This window comes from Etheostoma cragini, chromosome 14, assembly GCF_013103735.1.
Source record: "Etheostoma cragini isolate CJK2018 chromosome 14, CSU_Ecrag_1.0, whole genome shotgun sequence".
In the NCBI taxonomy this organism is placed as follows: domain Eukaryota; kingdom Metazoa; phylum Chordata; class Actinopteri; order Perciformes; family Percidae; genus Etheostoma; species Etheostoma cragini.
This window is the reverse complement of record NC_048420.1, coordinates 15,977,031-15,996,166: the sequence shown is the minus strand read 5'-3', so window position 1 is coordinate 15,996,166 and position 19,136 is coordinate 15,977,031. Positions and strand designations below refer to the sequence as shown.

General features: G+C 39.7%; 1 protein-coding gene across 4 annotated transcripts; it reads right to left on the bottom strand.

Annotated features, from left to right (window-relative positions):
- Window positions 1-171: 171 nt before the first annotated feature.
- Window positions 172-18,553, bottom strand: LOC117956997 (brevican core protein-like). Of its 4 annotated transcripts, none has more exons than XM_034892487.1 (15): window positions 18,205-18,553; window positions 11,900-11,979; window positions 11,392-11,751; window positions 10,949-11,123; window positions 10,572-10,699; window positions 10,129-10,422; window positions 9,125-9,988; window positions 7,744-8,432; window positions 6,633-7,713; window positions 2,762-2,869; window positions 2,423-2,581; window positions 2,241-2,323; window positions 1,999-2,143; window positions 1,684-1,866; window positions 172-969 (listed from the first exon to the last, which is right to left on the bottom strand). In XM_034892487.1, the coding sequence occupies exons 1-15, from the start codon at window positions 18,222-18,224 to the stop codon at window positions 848-850; spliced, it is 4,491 nt and encodes a 1,496-aa protein (XP_034748378.1). In that variant the 5' UTR covers window positions 18,225-18,553; the 3' UTR covers window positions 172-847. The 4 variants fall into 4 exon arrangements, with proteins under 4 accessions (XP_034748378.1, XP_034748380.1, XP_034748379.1 ...); XM_034892489.1 differs by having other exon boundaries at window positions 6,633-7,731; window positions 7,888-8,432; XM_034892488.1 differs by having other exon boundaries at window positions 6,633-8,313; window positions 8,365-8,432.
- Between the last annotated feature and the right edge of the window lie 583 nt (window positions 18,554-19,136).

Sequence of the window (19,136 nt, the reverse complement as noted above, 5' to 3'; positions counted from 1 at the left end):
AAAAAGTGATACCACGTGATGGATGCAGCCTCAGAGATAAAACTAAGAACAAAATAAACGTCCCAGGTGTTCCTTCATGAGGAGAGGGGCAGTTTATCCATCCAATCAATTTTACAACAAGAGCTAACTGTAATCACTCACAACCTCAAAGAATTCACCAAAACTTTCAACACATTAGAGAACGATTTATTCTTTGCTCTGTTCTACAAAACTTTATTACAACATAAAGCTGACGAACAAAACTGCGTCTGCCGGAAATAAAAGGTTTCCCTCAGATCAATGTGGACAGCAATGATAACAGGTGTGAAAATGATACATGTAAAGTACTTATTGACTATTTGTTCAGCTTTGGAGTCATACGATTCTTTGACAAAGCAGGGGAAACAAAAATCTTGGTTTCGAGACAAAGGTTTTTAAAGACATTAGCACCATTTCATAAAAAAGGTTCCTGGTATAACAAAAACCACAAAGAGAACTGTTCTTTCCGTAGATTTGACAATAATAGACAATAATTAGGAACTTACTGTATTTCTTCTTTCTTTTTACTTTAACCTATTTTAAGCTCTGCTAGTCAGAACGATAAAACAAAATACAGTAGAAAATATTCTCGAGGTCATTAAAAAAGTAGGAATTTTTAACTCCATTAAAAGAAAACCAACCCTGGCTGTGCATTCAGGCTTCTTGGCTGAAACAAAGCTTCAGTTTGTGTCTTTTTGCATTTTGCTGTGGTTCATTTTCTCCTGATGAGCGTTCATTGGTAAAAAAATGATTTGACTCTTGGCACCTTGTTATGTTACAACAGCAGAATTTAGGAAATGAAGACAAGTCAGGAAAACACGGCTGATTTTCAAAACTTGATGTCCCAATACTGTGGTGTCTCTTTATTGGCTTCAAACTCATCTTCAATGGCAGCAGAGTGGCTGCTGGTCAGTGACGTCCCTTCAGGCTGTTGAATTGAACCTCCGGCCTCTGGAAGGTAATTCAAAAACAACGTTCAAGAGTTATTCCTTAATTCTGTTTTTATCAACAAACCTCAATGATTGTCTGTCTCTTACTGGTTTCAGACTTTCTTAACCTGTTAGTGACATCCACACCAAGCCTATTTATTCCTCCTGAAGATGTGAATCTTTAGAAATGGTTCACTGATATATCAGTGAAACAAAAAAATTTAAAATGCTTGACTGAGTTTTAACAGCAGGGCTACGGTGTGTGTGTGGGATTGATTCAAAATAAACATGTTTATAGTAATGAAGATAAATGTCACTCACTGAAGAGATGTTGCTCACTGACTGACCTTCCAGTTATTTTGGACAAAAGTAGAGCCTTATGGCATAGAGTAAAAAGATAAATAATTTTTTTAATTTATTTGTTTATTTGAAAAGGGGACAATGTACACTGATCAACACTCAAAGCAAATGTAAACGTACCCGAGTTAGCCATAGGCTAATTTTCATCGGCAGTCCCCTAGCCAGATGTTATTAGGCATCCTAATCCTAATAATCACCTTATTAGTAAAATAATAAAACTTGCCCTATGTGACAGCATACAACAGCCTCACAGTCACATAACATATCACTTTATATCTGAGTGCAGGAAGAAAACCCTATTTTAAGTTACAATTTAGTATATAGATCTATATAACATTGATTTATTTGTCAGGGTTATAGCAATATTTTATCTTACCAGGGATGCACAGGACCCTGGGCCTCTCCCACCTTCCTGTAGACAGACATCTGATCAGAGGATTTAGTTTCTGTTGGAAACCGTTGGCGCAGTAATAACGTACAACTGTGTTGGTCTCGTATCTTTGTCGAACTTTTCCAAAGATGGAGGCGTTTCGGACCTTGGGTGGAGGACCACATGAGGCTGTTTAAAGAGATGACACAAGTTAGGTCTTCATTGCGGCCGATGTATGATGGTGTAACAGCCCAAAACCACCACATGAGAGAGGTGAAAGCATTCACGATGAGCTGTAAATGTTTTAATCATATTACTTACATGTGCCTTTTTTGCAGGTGTATGCAAGGTGATAGTTGCAGGGTACATCACTCCAGCGTCCATCATCGTGCCACACCATCACTACACAGTCTTCTCCAGACAGAAAATAGCTGTCTGGCTGCCCTCTGTACCAGTTCTCATACAGCTGCATGCATGGGTAGAAGAAACATGATTGAATTTGTGTTTAAACTGAGTAAATCTGTAGGAGCTCAGTCACGCTCATGGTTTCTTATGTTCCTCACCAGCGGGTTGCCATCAGACCAGCGGAAGTCATCCTCAATGGTCTTATCATTCAAACCGGTCCACTGGTATTCTTTGTAGTTGTCTTGGGAGCACATAAGTCAATTATAAACAGTCCTCAGGATACAATAAGTAAACAAATCACTCACATAGGACAAACTATCCTGCTGAACCTATAACCTACTGTTGATGTAACTCTGTTCCTCAGGGGTTATGACAGACACCAGATGAGCTCCCAGCATGCGACAGTGCTGCTCTGCAACCTCCCAGCTCAGACGCTGACTGAAGTGTCGGTAGCAGAAACCGTGGAACTTATCCCAACCCGGTTCGCATCGCTCCAAGTCTAAAAACATCACGGAGGTGACAGGACAACCACAGAGTCTTTGAAATGCCTTCATAGGTTTTATGTTGCAGATATAATTGTGGGAAGGCCCCTTTATTTACTTTGAAACAGATATCAGCTACCCAACTTGTGTGACAGACATGACCAAAACAGTTTCCAGTGGAAAAAGACAGAGCTTACCAGTGTGACAGAAGTCTCCTCCGTATGTTGGCAAACAAAGACATTGAATCTTGCCATCTCGGTCAGTACAGGTGCCTCCATTGAGACAGGGGTCATCCAAACATGCATCTGAAACGAAACAGAGGGCCACATCAGGTTCAGCTGCTGAAACTACATGAGAGCACAGCTTGCATTCTGCATGTTTTGTTATTTTGTAAATCTAATTATTGATTATATTATAGTATTATTAATTTACATGTTTGCTTGTATTATGTTGTGTGTAAATATCATGAAAAACATGGATTTGCTAAATCAAAAGATTTTTAGAGACAAAGGTTAAAGTTTGATTATGCACTAATTGCAACTGTGCATGCATACCAGTGAATTATACACATTTACAGAGGTAGATATACTATATGTACAAATGTAATAATAGTGGCTTTCTACTGGCCATTAACACGACGCGTTGAAGCACCAGCACCCAACTGAGCCAACAGATGGCAGCAGAGAACAGACTTCAGAGTGTCATATCAGGTCAAACTCTTCAGGTCCTCTTCTATCTTCTTTGGCGGATCTCTGGCATCTGAGAGCTTCTTTTTTGTGTTCTTCCACTTGCACTCTTTATTAATAATAAACCTTTCAACTGATAATGGGTGGAGCCGTAATGATGCCAAATACAATCAATCTTGTTACCGGGTCATAAAAAAGACTTACAATTCAAAATGCAAGGACACAGTTACACATGATAATCAGCAGATCTTGTTGTGATCTGTTTTGATAGTTTACTCTCTACCAAAGAATTAATAGAAATTAAAATAACCTCTGTACATTTGTTTCACACTTGCATCTCCTCTTCTATGCTTTTAAAAGGGCTTGCACGTGACCATTATTTACAATTGTTATACAATGTTAAAGGTGCCCTGCCAAACAAAACTGTTTTTACTTGTTAGGTCCATATGTGTTTGTGTTATGTTGTAAATGTTAAAATCAACTGCTACCTCCTCTGTCAGCTCTAGGTACTGAAAAAAAATAGGCGGAGAAATCCGGCCAATTACAAAAGCTAGTCAGCCTGACGTCATGTAGCCTGAGCTCATTAGTAGTCGTGAGCTCGCTGGGTCAGGGATGCTGATAGCCAGGCTCTTAATGGCTAGCTGTTAGCCAATCAGAGTCATGCAGCTTAGCTCATTGAATATTAATGAGAACTGACACAAATGGAGCTGAGTCTTCCTGCAGGCTTTCTATACCACACTAGAATGGCTTGAAACAAGGTAACCAAAAAAATGTCCATAGTAGACATTACCACAAAGTAATGAAATACGTGTGGCAAGGCACCTTTAAAGAAAAACACACAATTGCAAGTTACAAATTATTTAGTGGAGGTAATGGGATTTGGGGAAAATTATAAGATAAATCTGTTAGTTAGACCCTTCAAGTAGTTTACCATAAAAGATGTTCCTTTAGTTGATGTCCTAATTGAAAAATTGGCTTTTGTTACCATGACTTCATGTAGTCAAACTCCTGATTACACTTCACAAGAAAAATATCAGTTGGCTTCAGGAAAAGTGACCCTGTAAAAAGATAGTTGTTACATAAATAGCCTATAGTTGTTTAAAGTCTTGAAGAAAAAGAGGGGTTGGAGTTTCTTATTTCAATTTTCTAAATTTGTAAAAGTAGGCAAAATGGAGGGCATGCAAGTCCAAATTGAAATTAAACATTTTACAAGTGGATTTAGTTTGTTTGCTTCCTTTGGCACCCTATAAACAAGAGCTCTACAGTGTCTGTCATTATACTGCACACTCACATACTTCTCTGTGGGTCAGTGTGTGTGTGTGTGTGTGTGTCTGTGTGTATGTGTGTGTGTGTGTGTGTGTGTGTGTGTGTGTGTGTGTGTGTGTGTGTGTGTGGAAGGTAATAACTGTTTTACGCAAGTCAAATGAGAATCATGTGCACTCACAGTAAAACCATCATTCAGTTTTGCTTTTACTTAAAAATGAAAGATTGCGCTGTTACCCATGTAAGTTGGCATCTTCACTTAGATTTTTTCAAGTTTGCACAGCAACACGGATATTGACTTCTCAGTCTTTTTTGCAAAATGTCTGCAAGATTTCCGTGTGTTTGTGTAGTTTTCCTCAAACACAACAAGACAATAAATTGCTTGTAAATGATCATGTGAAGTTAGTACTGCAATTAGTAAATGAGTGGTGGCTTTCCCACTGTCTTAAACTGCTGGGACTCCAGTCTTTCTCACCATGAATAGTCCAATATATAATCATCACTGCTCACCAAATTAAAGTTTAATGGAGGTGCAGATGGTGATATTAAATGTACTGTAAATAAAATAAAGCAATATTACCTTACTAATGCAAGCTTGTGTACATTTGAAGGTCTCTGTCTTCTCAATATATTAATATTTATGTGGACGCTTTTCATTTTTTTCATCAGAATTATTAGTAGAATGCTGATAGTAAAAATATTTCCATAATATCTATCTAACACTAGAAAACTAAATTGTACCTATATAAGATAGACTGGAGCTGGTTAGTCTTGGATTTAAATGTGAATAAATGTAGACTACATAACAGTAATTTGACCTTCATTAAATGAAAATACATTGTAAATCACCCAAACTTGCTATTTCAACTGGCAGTGTATATCCAGCAATTCCAAATTTTTATCTTTTTGAAAAAATTGCCTCTTCTGACTCCGGTTCTTTATTTGTTAATTTGAAGATTGTCTCTAGATACAAATTTTAATGCAAATGTGCTGAGTGAATCTGTTGCAGACAGTTTCAATTATCACCACAAATATGTCTAATTAAAACATGTAAAGGCGCTCCTAAGACAGAATTGCCGGAAATGAGAAGTCTATTTTGTGATGCAACAACACCGATGGCATCTGTAAAGATGGATGGAGCCATATTGAAGTGCCACTCTAGTTTGTTATTGCATCATTTTAAGCTGTACGAACAAAAACAAACAAACATTGACTAGTTAATTTTATCATTCTTATACCTAAAAACACAACAATGTACAACTCATGATTAAACAATAAGACATGACTTGAATATTTAACATTAATTACCCATAAAGGAGATTAAAAACTACTGCTAAATTATACCACTGAAAACAAATCAACACTGAACAATATTTGTGCTTATACACATGAAACCCTCTGTGCTTCTGGTACTACAAAGTCTAATAATCTGAGGAAACAGTTTTTGTGAAGTTATGGATGAAATATAAAACATTACTGCTGTTGTGCTGATCAACGTTACATTCCACTGAAAGATTAAGTTCCTTTATCAAGTCATTTCAGAATAATGCAAAAGACACTGTGAGAGAGTTAGCAAGAAGACAGTTGTTGTGAAGAGAATCATCTACGCTTGTTTGGTGCAGAGATGTATTTTTTGCAAATAAAATCCACTGATCAAGATACTAAGAAAAGGTTTACCAACGCGGTCACCATCAGTCTAGCAGAAAATCACTGTAGAAGAAGCACTGAAATAATCACTCATAAACATACCAGTATATTACAGTACTTCACAGAAGTCAATCTTTGGATGAGGCAGAAAACATCATGCACAACAAGAGTGGGCTGTTGACAGATGTCAAACGGGAGCTGTCCCGGTGTGAGTATCTCCAAGGGGAGGTGGGGGTCACAAGGAGAGAAGTGAGGAGCTTTTTAAGGTGAAGCGGGAGAAGTCAGAAGGGTGAGTGGGCTTTCTGAGACAACAAGTGAAACAAACGTGGAAAGCCATTTGAAAAAGGAGGGGAGGTGTTTTACAGAAAATGGAACAAAGGTGGGTTGAGGACAGATCAGGGATTTTAGTGCATCATTGCGTCGAGTAGCAAGAGGTTGACGGTTAGGCTGATGAGAGTGGCTTTAACATTACCTGAAATTTTCCCTGTCCCGCCTACAGCTGCCCTCTCATTGGGCAAGATAAGCAGGGTGGGCGGCTGGGTGAGACTAAACTCAACATCCACCAGACCTTGATCCACAGGTGGTATGAAGGTTGTCACCTTCCGGGGCTCAGCTGTCTTGCGAAAAACATTGGGAGCTGAGGTGGTTGGGCTCCATGTGCGTCTGGACCAGTGCGTGGTGGTTGTGATGGTGGTGGTGAGCGTCTTTGTGGTAGCAGCAGTGGGTTTTGTACCTGAGAAAGACTCAGAAACTGCTGTGGAGGTGATGGAGGGATGTTTTCTGCTGTACTCAAGATCATTCAGAGACTCCTGGGGTCCAGTTGTGGTGTGCAGAAAATCCCAGTTAGATGTTTGTGAATCGAGATGAAAGACATTAAAGTCCTTCTCAAAGGTTGGGGCAAAGCTATCATCTTCAAGGGTTGGGGTAAAGTCAACTTCTTCTTCAAGGATTGGAGCAACACTAGCTTCTTCTTTAAGGGTTGGAGTAACGTTAACTTCTTCGTCAATGTTTGGGGTAATGTTAACTTCTTTAAGTGTTGGGGTAATCTTAACTTCTTCTTCAAGGGTTGGAGCAGCACTAGCTTCTTCTTTAAGGGTTGGGGTAACGTTCACTTCTTCGTCAAGGTTGGGGGTAATATTAACTTCTTTAAGTGTTGGGGTAATCTTAACTTCTTCTTCAAGGGTTGGAGCAACACTAGCTTCTTCTTTAAGGGTTGGGGTAACGTTCACTTCTTCGTCAAGGTTTGGGTTAATATTAAATTCTTTAAGTGTTGGGGTAATCTTAACTTCTTCTTCAAGGGTTGGAGCAAGACTAGCTTCTTCTTTAAGGGTTGGGGTAACGTTCACTTCTTCGTCAAGGTTTGGGGTAATATTAACTTCTTTAAGTGTTGGGGTAATCTTAACTTCTTCTTCAAGGGTTGGAGCAAGACTAGCTTCTTCTTTAAGGGTTGGGGTTACGTTAACTTCTTCGTCAAGGGTTGGGGTAATGTTAACTTCTTTAAGTGTTGGGGTAATCTTAACTTCTTCTTCAAGGGTTGGGGTAATGTCAACTTCTTTAAGTGTTGGGGTAATCTTCATTTCTTCTTCAAGGGTTGGGGCAACGCTAGCTTCTTCTTCTAGGGTTAAAATATTGCTAGCTTCTTCTTCAAGGGTTGGGGTATCCCTAGCTTCTTCTTTAAGGGCAAGGGTTGGGGTAACGTTAACTTCTTTTTCAAGAAAAAAGGAAACTTCTTTTTCTTCTTCAAGGATTGGGGTCACTTTAACATCCCCTTTAATGGTTGGGGCAACTTTAACATCTTCTACAAGGGTTGCAGTAACTGTAGCAAGTTCATGTCCACTTGCCTCTTCATATCCAGTGGTCACAGTATCCAAATACAGTCTGTAACCGGATGTGTGAAACCGTGCTTTGGAGGAATCAGTAGGCAAGTGAGGAGTGTACAACTCCTCTGGAGACTCAGTTGTAGCTAAACTTACTCCAGATACAAGTTTTTCTTCACTTTCCAAAGTGACTGTTTCTTCAAATTCTAAACTTGTACTTCCCTCTTGTCTAGAAATGGAGGAGTCCCACAACTGTGGTGCTGTGGTGAGGATATCCAAGCCCAGTTTGTCAGAATGCTGTGGCCCAGATGAGAAGATTAGATCAGGGATTGCAGTCTGAGGCTCAGTAGGAGCACTGCTAGCAGAAGCAGGATGTGACGGGAGAGTGGTAAAGCTGGAAGTTGAAGAATCTGATGTGGAGATGAAGCCAGCATCTTCAATGTCAAGTTCCCTTTCTAGAAAAAAAAAGCATAATGCATTTTCAGAGCTGTTAATCCATCTATTAGGGGAAGAGTTTGACATTTTTGGAAAAACCCTTATTTGCTAAGATGAGAATTAATACCACTGTCATTTCTGTCAATATGAATCTACAGCCAGCAGCCAGTTATCTTAGCTTAGCACAAAGAGTGAAAACAAGGAGAAACAGCTAGTCAGGCTCTGTAAAAATCCTCCTCACAGCACCTCTAAAACTCACTAAAAAAACACATCTAATCTGGGTTGAAAATTGAGGTGTTACAGGGGTTTTTATGCCCGACAAGATTCGGGGAACTTGCCGCTCCAACTCAAGAAATAGTCCACTCCCTAAACTCCCCGTAACACCACAACTTGTCATCAGTACACTTCCATTTTTTGTATATACAAATTAAACCAACAAGATATAACATGTTAATATGTGAGTTATAGAGGTACTGGTAGAATGATTTAGTTACTGTTGACCAGAACCAGCCCAGCTTTTTCCCACTGTTTCCAGTCTTTGTGCTAATAAGCTAACCGCCTGCTGTTGGTTGCTCCATATTTACCATGCTACAGACACAAGAGTGGTATTAAGAATCTTCTCATCTCATTCTCAAATGTTAAACAATTCATTGGAGATATTGATGTTTGTTGTTTTGAAAGACTTAGAAAGTCAAATCTATCCTTGACATACCTTGAGAAAAATCTCCAGACCCATCCAGATGTGCCCACAATAAGGTCTGCTCATTATTGGAAGATTTTGTAGTTTTTGCTGGTTGTGAAAGAAGTTCTCCTTCATCTTTTGAGGCCTGAGTTGAGAGTAACACCTGCACAGAATCTTCTACTGCTGCTGCCTCTTCCATCTTCACTTGAACTACAGGGTCAAGGGTCATTGACGTCACCTCCCAGGAGCTCTCCTCTTGGGCATGATTGCTGTCTTTTTCACTATAATTGCCTTGCGATCTGTCAAAATGCAAGTTGATCTTTTGTATTTCTTGGGAATCCTTTGGCCTCTCAGATGTATTCAGTTCAGGATGAGTATCTGCAACGGTTTGGTTATGTGTGTGAGGTTCATATAATGGTTCGGGAAACCCTGTGGTGCTTTCAGGCTTAGACTGGTGAAAGGTGAAGTTCAAGTTATGTTGGGAATCTGTCTCATTGTAATCGCTGGATGGTAATGATGTGTTTTGTAGGGCATCGTAGGTGTCTCTGGTGCTAATAGTGCTGCTCATAAGTGCTGTAGGATGCTGGGAGCTCATTTCTGTAGTAGATGAAGTTTCATTCAATGCCTGGAGGACATTCCCAGTAGGTGTGGTGTGGAGAGGAGACTCGGTTGTATCTGATCTAACTGTTGGGTGCGTGTCATTTGCCTCAGTGGAAGAACTGGAGAAAAGGGGAAAAGATTCAAATACCCTTTGAGCTTTGAGCTCCACTTGTTCTGAATGTTGCTTCAGTTGCAGCTCTTGATCTGTTTCCATAAGAATAACAACATCTTGTCCAATGTCCTCAGGCTCTGTGGCCACAAATTCAATGGGAGAGTCGGTGGCAGAATTACTATCTGTAGAGGACAGATAAGTGATTAAAAACAAGGTTTTGGAATTTGAAAAAACATGTTTCTTTTGCATGCGTATCCAATGCAATAAATGTACATTCAATATTATTTAATGCAGCAAAATACTTAAGAAGCTAATTATTCACCTTTGAAACAATACATGTCATAAAGGCTGGATGGCTCTGGGAAGCCAGTTTGGTTGCTAAAGCGATAAAGGGTTTTGACGCCTGGCTGGGGCCCTCCACAGCGCTCTCTTGGGGCAATGATAGGGTAGCGCACACTACCATCAGACAGCCAACCAGGGCTGCAACGATCCAGACCTTCACTCCATGCCAAGTACAGCTGCGCTGTTGTGGCCAGCTCTGCTCCTCTAGCTCTGCAGTATAATTGCGCTTTGTCAAATGACAACTGCTGTGGAATGGTGTCATAAAACAGCTCCCCTACAAACACAAAATATAAAATGTTCACATTGCTTACACTCTGTCTAAACACATAATGGCTGATGTATTGTTGTTTCATTATTTTAGCACTCAGAATCTGAATCTATCTAGTATGGGTCGGGTTTTAATTTTAGCATTATTATTCATACCATCAGCTTCCTCCACGTAACAGTAAACATCAAACAAATTATCTGGATCCATTGTCCCATAGTTTCTCACTCCTGGTTGACCATCCATGTCTCCATAACAACCTTCACGGGGCACTTGGATTGGGTACCTGCAAGAATGGAAACAATCAGCATTTCTCACGTAAGATTAACCCCTTGAACTTTAAAAAGTGGCTTTAAATTCTAGTGGAGATAAGGTACTTTCCAAAGATCCCAAATAATTTACACTTTAGGCTGAATTTTGGGGAAATGTCAATAAAATGTTTGGAATATTTTCATTAAACAAAGAGGTGCAGTCATCAAAGCATTAGTGTTTAGGTTTTATGTTGGAACAAGTGAATACAGAGGCATTGAGATACCTGACAGACTGGTCTGCCAGCCAGCCTGCATCACACTGCTCGTAGCCGTCATAATAAGCCGCAAGCAGCTGGTCAGGAGTTGCGATTTGTGCCCCAATGGCCACACAAGCCCTCTGGGCCTGATGGAAAGAAAACGCATAGCGGCCCAAAGCATCTCTGTAGTGGAATACAACACCTACACAAACACACATTAGCACACATGTATATTCAGATTGTACTTCTTGAACAACAGTATGTGGCCATAAAGTGTTGATTTATGTAAAATTTGACCATCAATCTAATACAATTATTCAGATGTTTTGTAACAGGACGATCACAAAGCAAGCAATTCTATTCCTTGTTACTACACTACACTACATGTTGTATCCTATATTACTTGTACATACAGTACATGTATTTATTTCCTAAGCTTCAGTGATGATCCATGTCTTTCATTTTGTTACCTTTGACTTTGAGTTGTACGAGGTCACTGGCGTCCTCCAAGCCCTGCTGCACCTCGCAGCGGTAATGACCCGAGTCACTGGAGCGTAAATCTCCCAGCCACAGTGACAGATCATCAGGGGAGGAAGTGTAGTTGAGCCAGGCAGCGCGGTCTCGGTACACCTCGTTGACCTTCACCCTTTGACCCCGCGCCACCAAGATCTGCGTCTCTACGCCACCGGACACCACGGTCCACTTCACCCGCGGTGCAACAGGGGAGGAAGAGGACAGAGACACCAAGCAGGGGATGGAGATGGAGCTGCCCAGTGGGGCGGAAACCGGACCTGAGTGAGGGATGTTCACCTGGAGCTGCCGGACATTCTCTAAAGGAAAAAATAGAGCGTGAAGAAGTGAGCAGCTCTGTAAATTTGCTGAGAATAGTGAATCATGGCCTATATCTTTGCCTTTGCTTACAAGTGAATGTGAATGAATCCTGAAAGTAAGCAAATATGGGAAAATACATAGACATACCAAATGCAGATGGAGTTTGTGTGGGGAATGCCAGAGTGAGGCGGCAGACTTCAATGAGAAGTGGAAATATTTGGACATGTCTGTGGATATAAAGAGAAAACACAGGTTTTTTCTTATTATTATTATTGTTATTATTATTTGGTAAAATATGACACACGTGAAGATTAAAAAGCATTCCTGTTGTAAAAACTATAATGTAATTTTATTCTCTTCACCAGTTTCCAATCTCACGTTTATTAACCTTCAATAGGCAGAGCGAGTGATTTCTGACCCTGAAAGTCATGTATTGTGTTGATTCAGCTCCACTGATCTCACCAAACTGATTTATTGTAATATTAAAGGTCAAAACTGGCAGACCTTTGTGCTATTTACAGCATCTACCTACTGGGGTTTTAGCTTTGTACATACTGTATAGACTGTATACGCAGCGAAGTGAAGAGACAGATCCATGTTTACACTGTAATGCTCTGAATTTTAGCCTTATTATTTGCATTTGATGCTTATGTAATATTGTTGTACCACCAATTTGTTGAACCACCACATTTCATGCTGTAAAAAAAGATAGAAACAAAAGCTTTACTGTATGTGGGTTTATGTCGAAATAGGGCCATAAAACACAAATCACATATAAAACAGGAAATATTTAGACCTTAAGGTGAGAGGAACAATATTATTTATAAAGGAAAGAAAATAAGTTCACTCTAAAATCTTTCTTTGGGAGTAGAGATTATAAATAAAAAAGACTAACCGTCTACAGTCTTACGGGATCTGTGAGGCTGTATGTAGGAACAGAAGTGCTTTAAGTTAAATACTATTGTAACCATGTTAACATCTCAGTTTAGCACTAAGGGGAACATGGTTTTCATGGCAATCCATCCAATAGTTTTTGAGATGTTTTAGTCCTGTACAGTACTAAGGTGTTTTATATTTAGTCTACTCTCACTGATATAAATGGAATTGAACATTTGTATTCGTTTCATTACAATGTTCAACGGGGACAGTTCTCATTGATCAACAGAAAAAGACCTGAACAAGCCAAAATTGGTCTACAAGTCTAATTTACATCTTTTTGTCCTTGTCAAGATGTTATGAAGGCATGCTAAAAATAGAATAAACTGACACAGCTTCTGAAATAACATCAAAAACATCCACAAGTGTAATGCAATAAAGTGCAAGAAAGGCTACAGCCTCCAAAACTAATAAGTTGAATCAACACCTCCTGCAAACATTTTCACCAAAAAACAGGATATTATCACCTTCATAAAGGACTTACTGCAGGACTGTTGATTTGATTGCATTAGTTTTCTGTAGCTGTAACTTAGAAACTGTCAGCTGAGTGTACATATTGCACATTTGAAAACAATCATACTAACTTGTGCAAAACACAAAGTACTAAGCACATAAGTACAAGAGACTGAAACACGTATTGTCTTAAAGAGCAACTTCTCTGATTTTCAAAGGCAAGCTTGGAGCACAGCCTCGCAACCACAAGCCATTCATCACCTCCGGGAGCTAATGGCACGGCGTCTCAGCCCAGCAGCGCCCTCCCAGCTCCCCGGTACCAGTCTGGCCCTGTTATTAACCCAGAAGGCATGGAAGGACGCTCACTGTGACCTCATGCAACCTCCTGACGTGGCCACTATAAAGTTGAAAATGTTCATTTATCATTTGAAAGCAGTACTTTACATTCCCTTTAAACAATTGGACGAAAAAAATTTAAATTCACAGGTTCCAGTATTTAAAATATGAATAATCGCAGAATTTCTTGTTTGTCTGTAAATGTATTTTCACTGTTCTGTCACTTTATCCTGAAAGAATGACATGAGATAGATTTTATTTGAAAAAAAATCATGTTCCTCTATCTCCCCTAGTGCCCCTAATGGCATTGCAAGTTTCCACGGCACCCGGAGATTAACCCCTTACCCCTAACCCAGTTTGGCTTGAAAGGTACATATTAAAGCTTTAACTCTTAAAGATTGTTTAACTGTTGTTGATGCCATGCAACACAATCTCCAGGGACAAAATAATTTGTGTGTGTGTGTGTGTGTGTGTGTGTGTGTGTGTGTGTGTGTGTGTGTGTGTGTGTGCCTCCTTTACTTCTGTCAAAATGAAGTTTTAATAAACAGACATAAGATGGCAGAATATGTCACTCATACACCATTCAGTCGTCTAAACAGGAATGTCAGTGACACACAATATACATTTGCTCAAGGTGGCAAAGTTGGTGGTAGTAAATACAGAAAAATAAATAAATATTACTAGAACCACAAAAGTGAGCCACAAACATTGATAATGCATCTTTATATCACATACATGAGCACAAACACAGCTCGCTAACTTGTGTCAGACTGAATGGCTTCTTTGATGGCAGTATAAGTGTTGTCTGTTTCCTCAGCCATCTGGGTGGACTCCACAGGGCTGGTATCATTAGCTAGTATATTAGTATTCTTGATGGAAAAAGTCTCACAAAAAGCGAGCAGTGGGCCAGCAGGACAGCTGCACACTGTGCTTTCACTTCAGGCTGACTCCCTTACAAAAGGCCTTGGAGGAAATTAAAGGACGGGGCACTGGCACACTTGCTTGCTTTTTCTCTTTCCTTTCTTTCGCTTCTTTTAAAAGGATGGAAAAAGACGTTTTCAACCACTAAGAATGGTTCTGGAGCAGGCTTTGTACAAAAGGCCACTTAGAGACACTGCACACTGTTTCAAATGGTGTTGCTGCTGAGAATGTGCTTGTGTATGAGTTTGTGCATTCAGATTGATGACCTGGTTGCTGCTGGTTATTTTGTATTTAGATCACAAAGTCTTTGGCCTCGTCGTGACCAGGAACTCTGCACTCTTTAATGAGAGTAAGAATGAAGAAAAGTCAAGCTTAAAATAAATGCCACCCACAGATTTACAGGTCTAGAAACTGCAGCCAATGCATTATTTACAGGCAAAACTAATCCAGTCTCCTCCTCCTGCAGAAACATAGTCAAATCCACATTAAGCCTATAGCATATATTTAACTTTGTCAACTTGAAACTCAAATTTAATAGATTATAGTAAAACATAAAATCAGATGCTGACAGCCCCGTCAGTGCTGAAGCTTGCTCACTACATCTTGTGGGTGGCCTCTGCAGTACTCTGCATCAAGGTCAATTCAGGCGAACCCCAACTCCCCCAACAAGCAGGAAAATGACTCCTGATCTGAGTTTAGCTAGGTCAAACATACAGAGACACCGGGTGTGACTGATGTAAGCTCTGGGGAGCACTGAGCTGGGACTGGCTTTGGCAGTGATGAGTCTATGAAAAAAAGTATGGATTTCTTAAAATGCATGTTTTAAACATGTAGAAATCCACTCTTGTCTACGTTTTTGTCTCCCACATGAGTGCTTATTACTCTCCTTTTATCTCTAAACCTCTCAGATTCTTGTAGATTTATTGACTCAATACTGTGGTTACATGGTACGGAGTTCAAACTAAACGTACAACTGGAAAAAAGTGCAACATAAATTACTTAAACAAAAGTAGAGGTTTCTTCAAGAAGGCACCGAATTTACATATAACATTGTCTTATCTTCATGTAATAAAGATGTAAACATTGATGGACAGTTTATATTGCCATAGACCTTTTCTTCTTTCTGATGCTTTCATTCTTACGTTTAAGATGTGATAGTCATCTCACAGATGCTCCCTACTCTCCTCCATTTTATCGATATCTAAAATCAAAGGTTTTCGGAAGTGGCTCTAATGTAACAGTTGGGACACTTATGTCCCAACTGATCATTTATTCAAACATGCCACCAACATCAGGGTCATGTTTTTCTGTTACTCTACCCTGAATTTTGATAATCCGGCCAAAATAAAAAATTGTCTTTATTGCAATTTTACAAATAACATTATAAATAACATAACGTTTATTTTAATTACTGCATATCTATGTCTATGTGGGTAACGGTAGGATCTCTGGTCAACAAACAACTCGGACAGATTAAGTGTTTATAGAAGACAGAATAACATGGATCATTTCTTGCTTCTAGCCTAACTGGCGTCTGTATCATTGAAACATAAATGACCAGATCCTTTAAATGTATCTATGTTGAAGACATTCACCTGGTAACCTAGCACCAGAAAAAGCCCATCAAAAAAGAAATCCCCAATAAACCAAAAATTCTTAATACAAAAACATAGGTTCAGAAACAACCCAATGCTCCAGCTGTTGTATGGCCACCTAAGCACTGGTCATTGTATACCCCTGTCTGACCTAACCGGGACTGTTCACTCAACACCACTCCTCCAACTCTCTGCACCATCAAACATAACACCTCCACACATCCGATGAGTTGCAGTCAATCAAAAAAATCATCCCACCTCCCAAACCGTGCAGACATTTCCATTAAACACACTGTCTGTCTCCCAACCAGATGACCAATGTGGAAAAGCCACCCACCACATAATTCACCACCCAACGTGCCTGGGAACGAGTCGAAGCATCAAACAAACACCAGATCTACAAATACCAGGTCTCAGATCTGACTCAGCAAATCCATGGACTGACCACAGCCCGTGCTTAGAAAGCCCATTATAAACCATGCAAAACCATACATTTAGTCAAATCTGGGCAAACAAATGAACTACAAAACTGCATTTCAGAACTATTTCACTTATGGTCAACTATTCATTCACCAGCATTTGGTTATTTTTGGTATCTGTGAAGCTTTTCCTCACCTTTAACTACAAACAAGGGGACACATACTCATTGGCTACTTCACATTGTTGACTGGGCATTTCTTTCTAGGATGATTAAGTAACTATTTATTGGAAAATAAATGGCCTGACTCCAGTTTACATTAGAATATTATGTGGGTAAAAGAATCTGTATCTTTTGCTTCAACACAGACATGTGATTATGCAATTGCAATAGAAGTATTATTCTGCATACACCCCTAGAAACGGTGTTGTCTTACCTCACTGTTTCTAGCCTAATAATTTGGCTGAATTGGCATTTTGTTTGCACTTTTTCATTTATTATGAGAAATTGAGTCACTGAAAAAAGATGTGGGCAGCAATTTTGAATCCTGCATTGATGTTTAATTATTTCTACTACAACTCAGGGCCCGTCATCCTCTACAAGAACAGTTAGAGCTTCATCCACACTCCATGTTGGTCTCCATGTTGGCTGTTAGGTCACCAGCTTCAACATTATCCCTGTTACCTACAGTAGTGGGTTTTTTGCTCTTTGCTTCAATGCAACTAGCGGTACACCTCCACAGCCAATGTATACAATACTACTAAAATACTTGTCTAAATCTTCTCTTCAGACATTCTGTGTCAATATCAGTGCTGAGGTTATGACAACATTTACATCATAGAGTCAAGAGACACTTTACTGAGAATCTGCTTCTTTAACCTGATGTTTAACACCACCACCTAATTCAAGTTGAATTTTATAAATATTTAGTTGATCAATGCCTACATTTTGATCAAGAATACAAGAAACCAAACCAGTGCTTTTAGTTTGACTTGCTCCACTGGCTATTATGCAGAAAGCAAAAGAGAAAGGAATCCTTAAAAGTCTGTCGTATCTCTTTTACCATATCTCTGTCCATTAATGAAGTCTACTTGAACCCTCAGGTGGAGACAATGAACAGAAGAGGATAGATATTTGCACTTAAGACAAAAAGCTGGCTTTTTATTCTGTCTCCTGTAGGGAACATTTGAACATCATTTCGGAGTTTAAAATCAGTAGCATTCACGCTTTACTCCCAGAGAAAACAACATTTATATAAGATAAATGAATAGGTTTAGCAGATGTTTTGCTTTCTGCTTTGTATAAAAGCAGAGGACAGTAAGTCAATGCTGTCGCAGCTTTATCATGAACATTGAAAGCCTACTCACCTGTGCGAAAAATCATTACAACACCTCACGATTATCTAATAACCATGGAGACTGACGAGGAGGTTGAAGAGGCAAAAGCCATTGAGAAACATGTCCACCAGTTATGCTCTATTAAAACACAGTGAGGGGTTCTTGATTCGCAACAAAACAAAACACAAAGCCAATTAGAAGAAAGTTATACTTAAGTGAGTGCGTCAGCTCCACAAAATGACAAAATGACATTTTCTGCGGAGAATGAACTAAAGACACAATTTCAGGACCTCCCATGAGGACAGCAACTGCAAAGCCAATAACCGGTAAAGAACTGGTCATTTTCTTAAATGACGTACCATCATTTAAATGCCATTATAGGCTACATTTAAAAGAAGTTAGACCGCATCATCTGCGTATCATTAACATTAAAGCCCAAACAAAGAAAATACCTACCGGCTTCTTCTCAGCAGCATTTCAGCTGATGCGGGATGGATTGACTTCTCGGCTGTAAAAAGTAGTTTTCGTCAGCTCCACTCTGCTTGCTGCAGTGCGACTACACAGGGAAGCCGCTGTGGATGCTGTGCGCAGGTATGAGGGGAGTATGGATTGCGGTCCGAGCGACTCTGAAGCTCGGTGAGAAACGAGGGAGTTAAGAGAAAGTGACGCCAGATATAAAATCCCATTTGATCACTGCCCACTTTTCCGCCCAACAATCTGGATGGAGATGATGTGTGTCTGTCAAAGGGGATTGGGAGGGATGACGTCTAAAATAACCGATGTAATAGGCTATGAAAAGAAGTGAGAAGACTTTTTTTTCCTGCAGGGAAACGACAAATGCATTGAGCGCAGCAGCCATAGACAGCTGCTGCTGCTGCAGGTACTGATATTGCAGCACAGTCACCTATACTGTGCTGCAATATCAGTGAGGGAGCTGACAGTAACACCTCCTTCACATCATAGTGGACTATTGGTCTCCTTAAATCACCTTGAAGAATGTTGCATGTAGCCAGCAGTTTCAGTTAGCGACATCCTGCTGAGGATTAGTCCCTGTGTGACAGACCACAGCAGAAACTGCTCAGTCTGTCAGTTTAAAACTTCAATCTGCAGGGCGTGTTGTACACCAGCATTTGATTTGTGACCCATTAACTCAGTATGCCTATGCCACATTAACTGCAGCTCGTTTAGAAAAAAGCAAGCACCACGCACCATGCACTTCAAAATAGCATTCAAATAGAAGTTTTCTGTTGATACAAACACTAAACCATTATAATGTAGGCAGTTGTGTTAAATATTGGTGAATAATCAAGCAAGCTCATTTAAAAAAAGAAAAAATTTAAATTCTGTTGAAGAGCAATACATGCTGTAAGATTATTGCCTCACAGTTT

What these genes read in the sequence shown, in the direction of transcription:
- LOC117956997 (XM_034892486.1), bottom strand. Translation starts at nt 18,224, where the DNA reads ATGCTGCTGAGAAGAAGCCG. An exon ending in CGTACAACTCAAAGTCAAAG is followed by an intron (nt 11,124 to 11,391) that starts GTAACAAAATGA and finishes GTGTTTGTGTAG; the next exon opens with GTGTTGTATTCCACTACAGA. An exon ending in CGGGACAGGGAAAATTTCAG is followed by an intron (nt 2,870 to 6,632) that starts GTAATGTTAAAG and finishes GTTTCGTTTCAG; the next exon opens with ATGCATGTTTGGATGACCCC.